Source organism: Petaurus breviceps, unplaced genomic scaffold (genome assembly GCF_028583685.1).
Source record: "Petaurus breviceps papuanus isolate PSGF00001 unplaced genomic scaffold, PetGlider_PUasm1.0 90925, whole genome shotgun sequence".
NCBI lineage: Eukaryota > Metazoa > Chordata > Mammalia > Diprotodontia > Petauridae > Petaurus > Petaurus breviceps.
The window spans coordinates 1128374-1146094 of NW_027187380.1; the positions used below are offsets into that span (position 1 = coordinate 1128374).

At 37.7% G+C, this 17721-nt stretch overlaps 1 protein-coding gene across 3 annotated transcripts in view; it reads right to left on the reverse strand.

The window, feature by feature from the left end:
- Positions 1–1097: 1097 nt before the first annotated feature.
- USP36 (ubiquitin specific peptidase 36) overlaps positions 1098–17721 on the reverse strand; it is a 47402-nt gene continuing 30778 nt past the window's right edge. For all 3 annotated transcript variants that reach the window (XM_069076048.1, XM_069076046.1, XM_069076047.1), the window contains exons 18-21: positions 15257–15358; positions 11562–11677; positions 11202–11354; positions 1098–3580 (exon numbers count right to left, since the gene is read on the reverse strand). In XM_069076048.1, the coding sequence (XP_068932149.1) occupies positions 11223–11354; positions 11562–11677; positions 15257–15358 (350 nt within the window). In that variant the 3' untranslated portion in view covers positions 1098–3580; positions 11202–11222. The remainder of the gene's footprint in view (positions 3581–11201; positions 11355–11561; positions 11678–15256; positions 15359–17721) is intronic.

The following is a 17721-nucleotide window of genomic DNA, read 5'->3' on the forward strand; positions in this document are numbered from 1 at the left end:
ATATCTCAAAAATCAACACATCTAAAACTAAATAATCCCCTAATCTGTGCTTCCCCCTAATTTCTCTATTTCTGTCCATAGTACCACCATCCTCTCAAACATTCAGATGGTAAATTTCAGGCTACTATGACTTTTCCCTCTCCACATCTAATCAGTGTTCTCTGCAATCAGTTATAAGTGATCTATTCTGCCTCAAATTTATAGGACTTTGCTTAGATCTTCCCTGTATACTAGTTTACAAGTTATATAGATTTTAGTTATGTATCTGTCTTGCCTCACTGAATTACTTCTCTTATACTTCATCTTAGAATGACCCTATGCCAACAGTTTAAACTTTGATAGGTCCTACACCAAGCTGGAAAAGCTTTGATTATATAACCAAGAATAGACCTAAGGATTTTCCTAGTTGATTTTGGAAAGCCTCATAATCAGGTTGGACCCTAAACAATAATAATTGCTATTATTATTAATATTGCTACAAGACACTATAGCATGGAGGGATTCCAACCTGCTTTGGTGGTAGTAGTTCCTCAAAGATGAAATAATGAATCTTTTTCAATTTTGTATGTCATATCTATTACAGATTTTTTGGGAGATGAGATTATGTTTTAATGTTTTATTCCTTTTCTGTTTCATTGGCTCATTGTAGACCCTTAATGTTTGCTGAATTGAATATTGCTGACTTTGAGTACATGTGTACTAGTTTTGAAAAGTCTGAAAAATTCTTGTTACTAAGTTCATTCTGTAGAGAAAATTTATCATAGTATAACATACTATTTCTTTCTCATGTCTCTATATTAATTCTATTTTTCTAATATAAAATTGTAATAACTTTTATTTTAGAATTCTTTAGCATAGTACTCATTGCAAATCTGCCATTATATAAAGTTTATCTTCTCCAAACTATCAAAAGTTCCTGTTTACCTCATTTTTAAAGAGGTATATCACCTTGAGCTATGTTAATTATTCCAGCCACAGGTTTCTGAAATCATCAATTTTCAAGGAAATATTACCATCCCAATGGCCACTGAATGAATTGCTACTGGAACTTTTCACCCTAACTGGCAAAAAAAAAAAAATTCATTGAGACACTGACAAAACTCACAAAAATTCATTGTTTTATTGCACCATGATCTTGGCAATATCTGAGGCTACCGAGCACCCTTCAGCTGGAGGTGCAAAATACAAGGAGATGACATATCTATCCACGCATGTACATTAGAGAGATTATACAACCATTAAACATGAGACTTTAAAAATCGTCAAAATTAAGTCCACGTTAATAAAACAAGGTGATCAACGGTAATTCATTTGTGAGTGACATTATACCTTATCACCCAAAGGGGTGGGGTAGGGACTTTACAGTACAGATTATAACTCTACCCCAAATCACCTCCTAAATGCAAAGTTAAATAAAATCCACATTCTAAGTCAACTGGATGACTGCTATTATAAAAGCTATATATATGTTTGTGTGTGTATGTTTGTATGTATAGATATTTATATGTATATATATTATATATATGTAAATATGTACATGTCACCTTAGAATTTGTATGAAATTACTTCTGGGCACTATCCCTTCCCTCTCCCAATTTGGTTAATCATTTTTTGTAAAAGGAAATGGCTAGTCTACATTTGGACAATGATAAAATGCTTTGGAAAGTCATACATATAATTTTCAAAGATTATGGGAAAAAGATGTCATAATTGTAGTATGGATGGGATATATGAGGGATTTAGGAATAGGGAATAGGATGAGTGGGGGAAGAAAAAAAATAAAAGAGAATATTATGCCAGTAGAAGACTTAAATTTTCTTTTTCAACTATAGGGCATTACAAGGAAATGGCTTGGGAGATAATCTGTAGAGGAGTAAATTTCAACTTAAGGAAGAAGTGATTACTGTAAAAAAGCAGCTGCTTCTCCTCAATCATGGCAATAGATAATTAAGCCACAGAAACACTGATGACTGCTTCTTCTTTTCATGAGAATGAAGTATAAATTGACATTCAGAAATCTGCACTCTGAGAGGAGAGCAAAAAATCCCCTAATTAGCATTAGCAAACCCTACAATTCTGTTTTCATGAGACCTGAAGTAACTAATGAGGACAGACCACATGTATTATTATTCTCATAAAGTATTCTGCAGATAGTAGCTGCTTAATAAATGATTGTTGAATGAATGAGCTCATTTAAAAATAAAGGTCTACAATGCTGACAATTTCCCCAAAGCAGGTTCTGTCTACAGTCAACATTAAAACCCCAATTAAGGTGATAGCAGAGTATAAGGCAAAGTTAAATTAAGAAGTGCCACAAACAAATAACAGGAGATCCTGTGCAAAATAATCACTTGCTGGAATGAATCTAAGTCACATATAAATTCCCTATTTGATACCAAATGTGAAATTTCTATTACCTTTCTTCTTCCTACCTATAGAGGAAGTTATGTTTTCTTAAAATGCCAAATAAACTGAGTTTTTCTTATTTCTCAAATTGCTAATGTTGAAGGCACAATAAATAATGTTGGGTATCGTCTAAACTAAGGACTTCTATGAATAGTATCAAAATGGGTGTGCATTACAGAAAAAGGGCAAAAGGAAAATATGTTACCACTGGCCAGGTAATAAGTACATTTTCTTACATCAAATATCAAAAGTAAAACAGAAGAGTTTCACCCCCAAGACCACCACCTCCATGGGTCACTGTAGCTGTAAGGTAAATTACATCACAGTCACACTGGAGCAAGAAAAATAGCATACTTAGAAGCAAAGGGCAGATAATTCCAGCTCAATAAAAGTTCAGACTGCAGAAAATCAGCTTTTTACTCTATGAAGATATCAATAGCAGCAATTTTCAAGGAAAAAGAGAAATATTAACTAAAGTCTCCATTCCAAAGGAGAAATGCTGCAGTACTCCTGCTTACTGCAGCAAGATGGGTGGGAAAGGCATAGACAAATCACTCAGGTTCAGAGAAATGCCAGCTCCACACCCAAAATAAAGACAGTGAGCAGAAGCATGTAAAATGCCAGCAGCTGTAGTGCAGATGATTTTTCACCATGAAGGTGTAAAATTTCAGGTGTACCCTCTTTTAAGTTCCTGACTCTTAAGTTTCCTTTCAGATACAATGGAAGGAGGTTCTAGTTTTCATTAAACTACCTAATCCATCCCTTCATCTTGCATCTTTTATATATACCAGTACCTAGATCTCCTTTGGTTGGATTGTCTTTGCTGTAGAAGAATCTCTATCTCACATTCATTTAATGAACTAGATTCAGTCCACACTGTGAGCCCACTGAACTGCCATCTCTACAGTACTATCAGACTTTGGCTTTTCCTACAATCCATTTTTGAAGTTACCAAGACTCTAAGCCTTTATCCTCTCTGTAAAATAATGGTCCATAAGACTCTATTCCAGGATGATCTGTAACAGTAGCAGAGGGAGACATCTCCTGTCAAGGTAGGTTCACAGTGTAAATACCCTTGGAGTAGCAGGGTTATTTAAGGTCCACAATATCTGTTCTTTAGATCCAATAGATAGGCAGCTACAGCTCACAGAGTGATACTTTTTTTTCCTGGAAGCTGTGGAAGAAAGAATTAGTTGATAAATTAACAGCATTTCTTAAGCTCCTACTATTATGTATTATGCTAGGTACTAAGAAAAAAAGATAAAAGTGAGGCAGTCGAGAATTTAAAATATACTCAGTGGATGCAACATGTTCACAGATAAGTGAATACGTTATCAATACAAGATGTATATAAACAAGTACATGGTGATTGGGAAGGAATGGAAGTGGGGAGAGTAAGGAAAAGCACTGACATCAGAATTAAAAAAGGCTTCTTTTTTTTTTTTTAAGCAATTGAGGTTAAGTAACTTGCTCAAGGTTACAGGCCAGGTGTTTCTGGGTGGGTACTAAGTGTCTGAGCCCGGATTCGATCCCAGGTCATCCTGACTCTGGGGCTGGTGCTCTTACTCACTGTGCTACCTGGCCGCCCCAAAAAAGGCTTCTTAAAGGGGTTCCAAAAGAGCAGGGTAGCTTGTGAAGAGACATGGAAGTAGGGAATAGAATGTCATACATAGGGAGTGGAGTGCATTAATAGTGTTTATCAGCCTGGAAAAAGAATGGAGCTATACTGTGAAAAGCTTTAAAAGCCAAAGAGAGGTAAAAAGGACAATTTTGATTACATAAAATTAAAGTTTTTGTACCAATAAAACCAATGCAAATAAAATTAGGAGAGAAGGAGGTACATGGGAAAAATCTTCGCAATACATTGTCTAAGATATACAGAGAACTAATTCAAATTTTGTGTTATTTCCCAATTGATAAATGGTCAAAAGAGATGAATAGGCAGTTTTCAGAGGTAAAAATCCAAATGCTCTAAATCAGAGTTGTCAAACCCACTTCCCACAACGTAAACATGTGGTTTTCTAACTCAATAAGCAGCCTGCAGAGGGTCCTTAAATACCATTTTTTTTTCTCTTTGAGTATGACATCACTGCTATAATTCATTAAAAATTAAAAAACTACAAATTGATACAACATTAGGGTTTCAATTCATACTCATCAGATTGGTAAAGCTGACATAAAAGGAAAATGACAAATGCTGGAGGGGCTGTGGGAAAACAGGCATATTGATGAATGGTTGATGGAGCTGTGAAATGACTTCACCATTCTAGAAAGCAATTTGGAACTGTATTAAAAAAGCTATTAAACTGTGCTTACCCTTTGACCCAGTAGCACTGCTATTAGTTCTATACCCAAAAGAGATTAAATAAAAAGGAAAAGGGTGCATATGTACAAAAATATTTGTAACAGCTTTTGCTTTGAGGTAGCAAAGAACTGGAAACTGACAGGGTGCCTGTCAACTTCAGAATGGCTAAACAAGTCATGGTACACATATGTGATGGAATTCTATTGTCTTGTAAGAAATAATGACCGAGATGACTTCAGTGAAGCCTTTATATGAATTGATACAAGGTGAAGTAAGTAGAACTAGGAGAACAATTTACACAATAACAGCAATGTTGTAAAGACAAATAACTTTGAAAGACTTAGGGACTGATCAGCTTAATGACCAACCACAATTTCAGAAGACCTAAGATGAAACATGCTACCTACCTCCTGATAAAGAAGTAATGGATTCACAGTACAAACTGAGACGTAATTTTTGAACATGGCCAATGAGGAAATTTGTTTTGCTTCATTACGCATGTGTTCAGGCTCATGCATGCACACATACACATACACACATGTATATAACATGCATACACATAACATTTTTCTATATACATATTTATTTATACACACACACATATATAGGTATATAACAGGGGTTTTATTTTTCTCAGAGGAGGGGAAAGGTGGGATGGAGAGAATGCAGATCTGAAAATAAAGTAAAATTGAATTTTTTAAAAGCCAGAAAAGAGTTTGTATATTATCTTCAAGTGGAGTCATTGAAGCTCCTTGAGTAACATGATCAGACCTGCACTTCAGGCATACCAGTTTGGTAGCTGTTTGGAGAAAGGAGGGATTGGATGATGCAGTTCTGGTTTGAGGTGATGAAGGCCTGAATCAAAGTGGCTGTATGAAGATTTAAACAAAGATGAATGAGAGATGCAGAGGTCATATTGGATATTGGAGGAGGGAAGGGTAAGTTAGTAAAGAGTCAAGTATGACTCCCTAGGTGTGGCTTAGCTCCCTTTTACACCCATCAGATGGACAAAGATGACAAAGGTAATTGTTAAAGGTGCTGAAAGAGGCAAGATGGCAGAGTAGAAGCACGACCTTCCCGCGGCTCCGGCTTCCACCCTCCCCAATCCATGTAAAAAGGGGACTCTAAACAAACTTTGGAGCTGCAGAACCCACAAAATGACACAGAGAAGCTAACCTCCCGCTGAGGACAGCCCAGCAGGCCGGCAGGAATCGGCCAGCGCAGCGCTCTGGGAGCCGAGCCCAGCACCACACGGAGGCTTTAGCCCCAGGGCGGGCCTGACCAGCCGCCAGCCAGAGGGACTCCAGATCAGCAGCAGCTGTGGCCATTTCCAGATTTATCAATACATAGATGCGAAGGACAAGGTGAGAGGCCAGTGCAGTCTGGACTTTGGGACCCAGGAAGTGGGAGTGCGTGGCTTTTACCCCCGGAGCGAGAAACCGCTGAGACGCCAGCACAGCCTGCCAGTGCCACGTGGCGGCTTCAGCTCCTGGCCTGCAGAGTGTAGGGGGACCAAGCACCAGTCTGAGGGGTAATCGCTCTTGCTTTAACCTGCTTGGATCTGGATTGCAGTCTAAGGTGGAGGTCCTGGGGTGTGTGTACAGCTTGCCAGAGCATGTGGAGACCTCAGAGAGGGCACCCATCTAATACCTCCGGCAGCTGAGAAAACCCCAGCGTTTGGGACGAAAACTCCCCTGTCTGGTGGCAGAGTCCTACTGTGGCAAAAAGCCCAAAAGTCAAATCACTGAGTGGCAAAATGAGCAGGCAAAGGAAACAAAGCAGACAGAAGATTCCAACATTACACTCCTATTTTGGGGATAAGAAGGAGCAAGGCATGGAACAGGAGGAAAACAGTGAAGTCAGAACTCCTGCACCAAAAGCTTCAAAGGAAAATACAAGCTGGTTACAGGCCATAGAGGACCTTAAGAAGCAGATAAGAGAAGTGGAGGAAAAATTGGGAAGAGAAATGAGAACAATGCAAGAAAATTATGAAATGAGAGTCAACAGCCTGACTGAAGAAAATAATACCTTAAAAAACAGACTGACTCAAATGGCAAAGGAGGCTCAGAAAGGCAATGAGGAGAAGAATGCCTTAAAAAGTCGAATTTGCCAGATGGAAAAAGAATCTCAAAAGCTCACTGAGGAGAATCATTGCTTCAGAATTAGATTGGAGCAAATGGAAGCTAATGACTTTATGAGAAATCAAGATGCTGTTAAACAGATCCAAACAAATGAAAGAATAGAAGGCAATGTGAAATATCTCATGGGAAAAACCACTGACCTGGAAAATAGATCCAGGAGAGAGAATTTAAAAATTATTGGACTGCCTGAGAGCCATGACCAAAGTAAGAGCCTGGAAAGCATCCTCCAGGAAGTTCTCAAAGAAAACTGCCCTGATGTTTTAGAACCAGAGGGCAAAATAGAGGTTGAAAGAATCCACCGATAACCTCCTGAAAAAGATCCCAAAAAGAAAACTCCTAGGAATATTATAGCCAGGTTCCGGAATTCCCAGATTAAGGAGAGAATATTACAAGCAGCCAGGAAGAAACAATTTGAATATTGTGGAAACACAATCAGGATAACCCAGGATCCCAGGATCTGGCAGCTTCTACACTGAGGGATGGAAGGGCCTGGAATGTGATATTCCGAAGGTCAAGGGAGCTGGGATTAAAACCAAGAATCACCTACCCAGCAAAACTGAGTATCATGTTTCAGGGGAAAATATGGTCATTCAGTGGAATACAGGACTTTCAAGCATTCTTGCTGAAAAAACCAGAGTTGAATAGAAAATTTGACATTCAGATACAAGAAGCAAGAGTAGCATGAAAAGGTAAACAGGGAAAAGAAATCATAAGGAACTTATCAAAGTTGAACTATTTTTTTTTTTAGGCAATCGGGGTTGAGTGGCTTGTTCGGGGTTGCATGGCCGGTTGTTGTTTCTGGGTGTGGTGCTGGGTGTCTGGGCCCGGATTTGATCCGGGTCGTGCCGGCACTGGAGCCGATGCTCTTGCTCGTTGAGCCACCTGGCCAAAGTTGAACTATTAACATTCCTACATGGAAAAACAATAATTGTAACCTATGAAACTTTTCTCAATAGTTGAAGGGATTAGAAATATATATATGTCTTTATATGAGGGTATTCGGGCATATGAATACATATGTGAATGTGTGTATATATGTTTACAGGTATACATAGATAGAGGGCACGGGACCAATTTAACAGGAAGGGATGATACTTAAAAGGTGAAATTAAGAGGTGAGAGGAATATAATGAGAGGAGATGGGGAGAGACAGAGTGGGGCAAACTATCTCATACAGAAGAGGCAAGGGAAAATGGTTACAATGGAGGGGAAGAATAGGAAGGCAAAAGGGAATAGATCAACCTTATTCCTATTGAATCTGGCTTGAGAAGGGAGGGAAATACACACTAAATAGGGGATTTCACCCTCCAGGAGGATAGGGGGGGAAGGGGATGTGAGGGGGGATGATGGAAGGGAGGGCAGTTGGAAGCACCCACTTTTGAAAAGGGACAGGATCAAAGTAGAGAATAGAACAAGTGTGAGGTGGGATAGGAGGGAGGGAAATATAGTCAGTCTTTTACAATACATCTACTATGTTATTGTTTTGCATTAGCCACACATGTACAACCTATACTGAACTGCTTGTCCCCCCAGTGGGGGTGGGTGGCAGGGGGGGGAAGGGAATGAATCTGTAATTGAAAGTTTAAATCAAATATTCAAATATATATATGTGAGTGTGTGTATATATATATATATATATATATACACTATTATTAATACCATCTTACATGTAATTAAGAAAAAAGATATACAGGCACTGAGGCATAGAGATCCACTGGAAAAGTTGAAACGTGTATGGGAGAAAATATGGGAGAGAGCAGATTGGAGGTGGGGATATCCTGTGGGACTGCTGTTTTGGGGGGATGGGTGGGGAGAAAACGGGGAGAAAATTTGTAACTCAAAATCTGGCGGAAACGAATGATGTAAATCAGCAGTTAATAAAGCATTTAAATTAAAAAAAAAAGGTGCTGAAAGAGAACAGGAACACTAATGCCATGTTGGTGAACTTTAAATTGGTCCAACCATTTTGAAGTGTGATGTGGATCTGTGGCTCCAAAATCACTAAACCATGCATGCTTTCGACTCAATGATATCACTACTGGGCACATACTCCAAAGAGGTCAAAGACAGAAATCTAAGACTCATAAAGTATTAGTAAGAGCTAACATTTAGATAGTGCTTTAAAATTATAAAGAATTTTATGGGTATCATTATATGTACATAAATATCTATGGAAGCATTTTTTTTTTGCTGTAGCAAAAAGTATCCATCATTTGGTGATATAGCAACATAACAGAGTATCATTACACCATAAGAAATGACAAATTAAGCAATTCTGAAAAACCTGGTAAAACATATATGAATTGATGCAGAGGGAAATGTGTATAAGTAAAAGACCAGTTTGCATGATAGTCACATGAAAGGCTAAGAACTGTTAGATGCAGACACCATTCAATGACTTCAGAAGACTGACTTCACCTCTAGTTAATAGCAAAGCATTACACCAATCTCTTGGCAGAGAAATGATAGACTAGAAGTTCAGAATGATGCACACCTTCAGATATGGCCAATGTGCTGATTTGTAATGCTTGACCATATTGCCAATCTGTATTGTTCATTTGGTAAAGGACTTCTATGTGGTATGAGGAGTCTGAGTAGTGATAAAAGTGCAAAACACAAAGAAAAAAGTATTAACCAAACATTTAAGAATATGCAGAACAAAAAATTCAGAAAGTGATATAAAACAGAGTAATTCTGCTACTACCATGTTAAACTCAATATACACTTTAAAAAAAGAACCAAACTATACCTAATAGAAAACAGTTTCATATAGAAATCTATTTTCTGTTCATTGTTATCAACTGAAATGTTAATGTTTATAACTATAAAGTTCATAATAAGAAAATAAATTTTATGGTGGTATCCTTAACAGAACAGTCAAGTTGAGAGTGGGTCCTATTTTAGATCTATAGAACACCAAAGAAGAGATGTCCAGCAAGCACTTAAGGGATATGGGATTGAGATTCAGGAAAGAAATGGAAGGCTAGATATGTAAATTTTTGAGTTTATTGCATAGAGATAACTGAACCTATAGGAAATGACGAATTCACTCAGACGAGGGACGAGGACAGAGTCCTGGGGTGGGATATATTTATGTGATGGGATATGAATGATCTTGCAAAGAAAAGAACCATGACAGAAAAACATCATGAAAATCTGGGAAGGAGAAGATACTCAGAAAGAGGGGAGTGGTCACAATGTCAAATGTTGCAGAGAGCTCAAAAAAGATGAAAACTAATAAAAGAACAAAGGATTTAGCAATAAAGGGATCATTAAGTGACCTTCTGGAGTGCAGTTTCAGTCAAGTGATAAACACAAACGCTAGATTTCAAGGGGTTGAGAAGTGAATGAATGATGAGTAAGGAGAAGGAAAGCTTTATGAGTGTGGCTATGAAAGGTAATAGTTTGAGGGGACGCTCCAGGGAAGGTTTTATAAGGATAGGGAGATCTGGGCATGTTTGAAAGTAGCAGGAAATAGTCACTGGATTAGGAAAGGTTAAGAATTAGGGAGAAATAGGATGGCTAGGTGGCACAGTGAATACAACACCGGCCCTGGAGTCAGGAGGACCTGAGTTCAAACTCAACCTCAAACACTTTAACACAAAACTAGCCATGTGGCCTTGGGCAAGTCACTTAACCACGATTGCCCTGCCTTCCCCCTCCAAAAAGAAAAAAAAAAGAATTAGGGAGAAATAGTAGATCCACCAAGGGGCAAGGTGCCAGGGATGCTGGAGAAGTGATTTGAAGTGTGGAACTGGCAAAGAAAAGGAGCTTGAGAAGGATGCCTTCAATGCTTTCAGTGAAGTATGAGAAGAGGTCCCATAGGGGCGGCCAGGTAGCACAGCGAGTAAGAGCACCGGCTCCAGTGTTGGAATGACCTGGAGATCGAATCCCGGGCTCAGACACTTAGCACCCACCCAGAAACACCTGGCCATGTAACCTTGAGCAAGTTATTTAACCCCAATTGCTTAGGGGCGACCAGGTGGCTCAGAGAGTAAGAGCACCGGCTCCAGTGTCAGGATGAACTGGATCAAATCCGGGCTCAGATACTCAGCACCACACCCAGAAATAACTGGCCGTGTAACCTTGAGCAAGTTACTTAACCCCGATTGCTTTTAAAAAAAAAAAAGAGAGAAGAGGTCCCACAGTCAGTAGCAGCACACATTACAATTATTAAATTTCAACACTTCATCTTTCTGCTACTGTCCCTGTATTACATTCTATCAACAAATGGAACAAATGTTGAAATGTATTTCAACAGCTGAAGAAACGAGATAGAATTTCTTTCTTCAAGTTACTAGTACTAACATTCAAAAACAAGTTTAGTTTCTAAGATATTTCAAACTTACCTTTCTTAGTAGCAGCAGGGTTCAGCGGCGGTAGCTAAGGCTTGTAACCTTAGCTGGATGGGTCACAGACCAAAAGTTCCGCCTGCTCTGAAGTTTCTGGAAGGCATTGAAGTTTCTCCTCTTCTCTTGCTTGAACTTCTTTGTTTTCTTTTCCTGAAAGATACAGAAGTCAAAATCTCACAAAAAACAGACACCAAATCCCATCATGGTCTTTTCATTAGATTAATTTCAAGTTCCCCCTATCTACCAGGTCTGGACTTAGCTTCATTCACCAAAAAACATCAATTAAGGTTTTCTATAGCACTATGAATATATTTTTAAAAATACATAATCAGAATCATATTCCCAGCCATGTCTTACCTTCCCAGAGTCAAATTCTTTGTCCCAGTCATCAATCACTGTCTCATTCTGGGCCAATCTACTATACTGAATGGCATCCTGACTGATGGCTGACACTTCACCATCCCATGTCAAAACTACAAAACAGAGACACAATTGTCAATACTTAGGTAGGCTTAGCTAACTCAGAAACCTAAGTTTTCTAATTCACCAACTGGCATTAATGCATTTCTCTCATCACTTGCTGCCAGGAAAAGTGATTCTTTTAACATTAAGTGGCTTGCCAAATTCTTTTGGGAAGTCCTTTTAGTTAGTAACAGCAATAGACCCTGTCAAAACAGATGATAGAAGCAGCCAGATTCTGCCTCCACTCCCTTTTCCTGAATACAATCTTTACACCTTTTTTGCTGAGGGGGACAGGGTGGTGATACTGAATGGAGAAGCTTTTTTACAATTTCCTAAATAACTTGTCAAACTGGGGAAAGAATTGAATGCTGACTTTGGAATGTTCTTTGAAAAAGGTAAGAGTAGCACAAAATAGAACCAATAGTTTAAAGGGCAGAAGAAATTAGACTCCTGCAGTTTGGTGAAACAGAAAGATGATGCCTTAGGCCCTCTGGCAGATTGTACACCTGATGCCCCAGCTGGCTAAATTGTCTGAGGTAAATAATGCTGCTATAGAAGCCTCTGCTGTATCAAGGTCAAGTAGTCATTACTGTTCCCATTTTATTTTTCACTCCCTTCCTTGAAGACCTATTTAAAGAGTATGTAACCCTGAGTATTGTTAATTAATACTGCTTTGATCTTGACCTCATACACTCATATGCTAAGACCAAACTGGTATTAAGGATTACTGATAAGGAGGTAAGTTAATGACCTAGCACTTACCTCCTCCTCAAAAAAGGAAAACTATAAACAGGCTGTTCTAATGAGAATTCATGAATGACAGGCCCATAGTTGAGTACTGAACTGGTCCCAGTTAAAATTAATTTCATTTAGCCTATCAGTGTTTTAGGCAAGGTTCTAAGAGTCTTAGTTACAAACAAAAAAGTTGTAGAGAAAGTTTCCTCACCTAGGAGTTCTCTATATGAATAAACGCATAGGTCTAGGCAATTCTAAAACTGTAAGTTGCAGAGAAGGTGTTGATCTGAATTGGTGGAGGGAGTCTCCTCACCTGAGAGTTCCCTATATCAATGAAATCATAGATCCAGTCATTATCTTTGTTCATAGGTAAAATATACCAGAGCAGTAGAATTAGACAAATAGCTTGACAAAGAGAAGTAAAGGCCCTTTTATAGTCCCATCCACTAGTGTGGATATGCAGGGAAGTGATGGAGAAGTAGAAATTAGAGAGATACAGAACTGTTAAGTCAGTCAACAAGCATTATTAAACATCAACTATATGTTAAACACTGTTTAAGTGCTGGGGATACAAAGAAAGGCAAAGACAAAAACAAAAAAACCCCAAACCAACCAGTCCCTCTTTTTAAGGAGCTTACAGTCTAATGGGAGAGATAATATACAAACAACTATATACACATACATACAGGGGAAAAAAACCCAAAAAGATATATACAGGATAAATTGGAGATAATCAATAGAGGGGAGGCACTAGCATTAAGGTGGACCAGGAAAATCCTCTTTTAGAAGTAATGATCTAAGTTGAGACTTGAAGAAACCTAGGGAAGACAGGAGGGAGAAGAGGACAGAGCATTACAAGCATAAGGTACAGGAGATAGAACACTAAATTCAAGGAACAATAAAAAGATCAATGTCTTTGGATCATAAAACACGTTGAAGGGAATAACAAGAAGACTGGAAAAGTAGGAAGAGGCCTGGTTTTGAAAGCTTTAAATGCCAAAGATGACTTTTGTCTGATCCTGGAGGTTAACAAGGAGCCTATTAAATTCTATTAAATTTAGAATTTAAAGGGGACTGACACAGTCAGACCTCCATCTTAGTGGAGGAATGATGAATAGATGGTAGTTAGGTACTGTGCTAATCACTAGGGATGAAAACAAAAACAAAAACATCAGGACCTGTTCTCAAGGAGGTCACAACCTAATAGAGGAGACACCATGCCAACATATATATAGAGACATACATTTATATGCTATATACAGAATAAATTAGGGGTAGTCACAGAGAAAAGGAATTAACATTATGGGAACTGGGAAAAGCTTCTTGAAGAGGAGAGGACTTTTGCTGGGACTTTAAGTCAAGAAAGTCAAGGGATGGAGATAAAAAAGAGGAGAATTCCAGGAACGGAATTCTTTAAGTTTTAAAATTTTTCCTGTTATCCCTCCACTGTGCCTTGGGTAACCAATTAAGAAACAGGTTATGGTCTTTGTCCCATTATCCCAGAAGCAATGACTGAACGAAAAGAACTCTTTCTGAATATGGGATTTGCTTCAGTATTGTTAAGTTTAACTATGCAGTTTATCTATTCTGTGTGCCTAGTTTTATACCTCTTTCTTATCTCTGACCTGTTGGTAAGGAGAGGCTGTATGTCCAACTGTTCCCAGTTGTATATGATTCTTCCTAGTCACCTTGGGACATAATTAGCCTACTGAGGGGAAAATTGTGAGTGGTCAAGGTTTGGGCATACTTTTAATTTGTCTAAGAGGTTGTCATGGCCTAGTCATAATCCCCTCCTCCTGACCTTCTGCAGAATCTTCCAAGCTAGAAACTGTCAGTTTCCTTTCTGGCTGTGAATTCAAAAGTTACAAACCAGTGTTATTCACTGGAGCAGAATTCTATCCTTTGAGTTGTCCAGGCCCTGCATCTGGCTTTATGCATGGAAAATAGACCCAGTAGTCCTTAAAAAATCTTGATGTAAAGATATGGCAAGTAACAAGAGCTCTTTTCCTTTCTCTCTTGCCATGAGTGGTACAGTAGATAGAATTCTAGGTCTGGAGTCAGGAAGACCTGAGTTTAAATCCTGCCTTAGACACTTACTAGCAGTATAATCCCAGGCAAATATGGATAACAGCACCTACCTCCAGAGGTTATTGTGAGGATCAAAATAACTATTTGTAAAGCACATAACACAGCGTGTGTCACACAGTATATACTTAAATAAATGTCTGTTCTCTCACTTCTCCAAGATTACCTGGCAAAATGTTCATTTGTATCCCATCCTTTTACCTTCACCTGATGACCACCACCTTCATTTATTTTGCCCACTACTGGTCTCCCTAGTATCCTTTCCTTGTCACCCCCACTTTCCCTCTGGTGCTCTAGTTAAGATCTGCCATGACAAATTGCTTCAAATTGAAGCCTACTGCTTCAAAAAAAAAAAAAGTGAATCCTCCTCAACAAAGATGGCCATGAGAGGAAAAAAGGGATAAAAGATCATTTGGCTAAATATCCCATATGCCTAGATTCATATTTTAATAAAAAACTAGTAAGCATTGTTTGAATATTAAAAAATAAAATCAAATTTTAAACTATCTGTATCATTACACTTATACTTCAAGTTTTTGTCTTCACTTATAAGCAGTACAGAAAGTCTGCTGTTGCTTAAGGATGAATCAATTTTGTAAACACACTTTCAATTTTTATAATTAAGTTTTCTCTAATTTAATGATTTATGGCCTTTCACAACATTCCAGGAAACCCTCACCCCCTTTCAGATCTTCTTCATCTCAAGTACTTTTGAATTTGGAAAATCTTAGCCAGAGAAACAAAAATAGGCTTGGTCTCAAAGGCAGTACCTTTTTTCCCATAAGCTTTATCTGATGAATATTCGAGCAATTCCTGTACTATATTAGAATCTCTCTCTTTATTCCAGAGCTGAAGAGGAGCTGGTTTCTTCTCTGCAATTACAATAAGAATTATATTTATAGGCATCTTCATGTTAAACCATTAAGGACAAGTCAATATTGTGTTTAAAACACATTTCAGCAACACTTTTTCCTTTACATCACAGTCATTTGTGGAAAAATATCCCCTCCCCTCACAATGGAACTCTCTCGTAACACGTAAACGTAGTTAATGTAAAATACCCAATATGGTGACCCAATCTGACGATGCATACAAAATCTGGCCCTAGTAGTCCCTCCCTCTCCCCTGGCCCGTGAGGAGTAAGATACGCCTCCTTATTTGTTATCCAGGACCATCATTAGCTTTTCAGTTATCCAGAGTTTGGCTTCCCTTTAGTGATCTTTTTATTTACACTGTTGTATTAACTGTATATATTCTTCTTTGGTTCTGCTTCTTTTTCAATCATTTCATAAAAATCTTCCCATATTTCTCCAAACTCTTCATCTGAGAGGCTGGCATTTCGAAACGAATAAAAGCACTGGCCTTAGGAGTCAAGAAGATTTATGTTCAAACTTCACCTCAGATACTTACTAGCTATATAACCTTAGGCATATCACTTAACTCTCTGAACCTGTTTCTTCATCCAAAAAATGGGGATAATAGGGCTGTTGTAAGATCAAATAAATATGTAAAGAACTTCTGAAATATTAAAGTGCTATATAAATATGAATCTTCCACTTTTTCTTACTGCACAATTCTACTGAATTACATTCATATGGCAAAGCTTTTTCAACCATTTCCTCGATTAGTGAGTAGCCAGTTCATTTCATCTTTTTACTTATTATGATGCTGTTTCTTCCTGTCACAGATGAGAATAGTGAGGAAAATTAACCCAATTAAAGCAGAATCAGGAGATAACAATTTCATGATGACTACAATAGTATAAAGAAAAACAGCACTCAGAATTTTAGTCAATGCAGCTTTCAGTGTGACCAAAGGTAACTTCAGAGGATAGCCAGTGAAGTACACTTCAAGAAGTAAGTGCAGAATGAGGCACTGAACTGCAGGTATGGATCATGTAATGATTTGTTTTAACTGTACTTATTTGTTACAAGGGGATGGTTCTATTGGTGGTAGGATCTGTTCAATAAGAAGTAACAATAATGGAAAAAAAGAAGAAACGGCATCAATAAAACAATGTGAGAAGAAAAAAGATAATACCATTTACAGCTAACAGAAAAGGCAGTTATTTGAAATTCATTCTTGGAAAAGACGGATAATGAGTCACTAATGTGAACTATATATTTGATGTGAAAAGAAACTAAATAAGTTTCAAATCCTAATATACACCTTCAAAATAGTTAGAAGAGATATATTCCTCAAAAAGGATATAGTTGCAGAATTTGGGGTCCAAGCTTAAAAACAAATTTTAATCATCATAGGAAAAAAATGAGCCAAATCACTAATACACGAAATGTAAATCAAAACAACCCTGAGGTTTGGTCTTACACCTTAGCAAGTTGGCAAAGATGAAATAAGTCAAAATTGGTGGAGTTATGGTTGGTGGAGCTCTCAAGTCCATCCATTCTGGAGAGCAATATGGAATTACAAAAATAAAGTGTCTAAAATATACACATTTTTTGATCCAGAGATGGTATGCTAGCCAACAGAGGTCACTGACAAAAAAGAAAATCTTCATATATAACAACATATATTTATGGTAGCAAAGAATTGGAAACAAACTAGATGCCCTGACTGGGGAATGGTTAAATAAATTGTAGTACAAAAACATAAAGGAATATCAATGTGTTATAGGAAAAATTTAGTATGATGAATACTGAGAAGCATGGAAAGACTTTTGAGCAAAGTGAAGTAAGCAAAACCAGGAAAACAACATACACAATGACTCTAAACAATGTAAATGAATAGACAAACAACCATAAAACAATCAACTCTAAATGTTATGAAGTAAGGAAAAAAAACCCGACTCCATATAAGAGATATGAGAACTTCCCCCTACTCCTTTGCAGAGGTTCTAATCTAGTGCTGTATATGCTAACATTTTCTAAAAAGTTGGTTCTCTGGGAAGAGAAAGGAAATGGGGAGTAAAATGTAGGTGATGTAAAATGTATTTTTAAAATAAATAACATTTTACTAATGACATAATAGTATCACCAAATCTCATCAAGGATACTTAAATTTAAGAAAAGCTATAAAATTTAGTTAACTGCAATACATTCAAGGAAATTAATCAGAGGTATCAAACATGTGGCCCCACAACACACCCAAGCATGGCCTGAACTAGATTAAAATGTGTGTGTGTCTACATACACATAGATGGATCCTTAAGTATAGTTTAGTGGCCTGTTTCTATTTACGTTTGACACCATTAATCTATGTGAAACCTAGAAGGAAT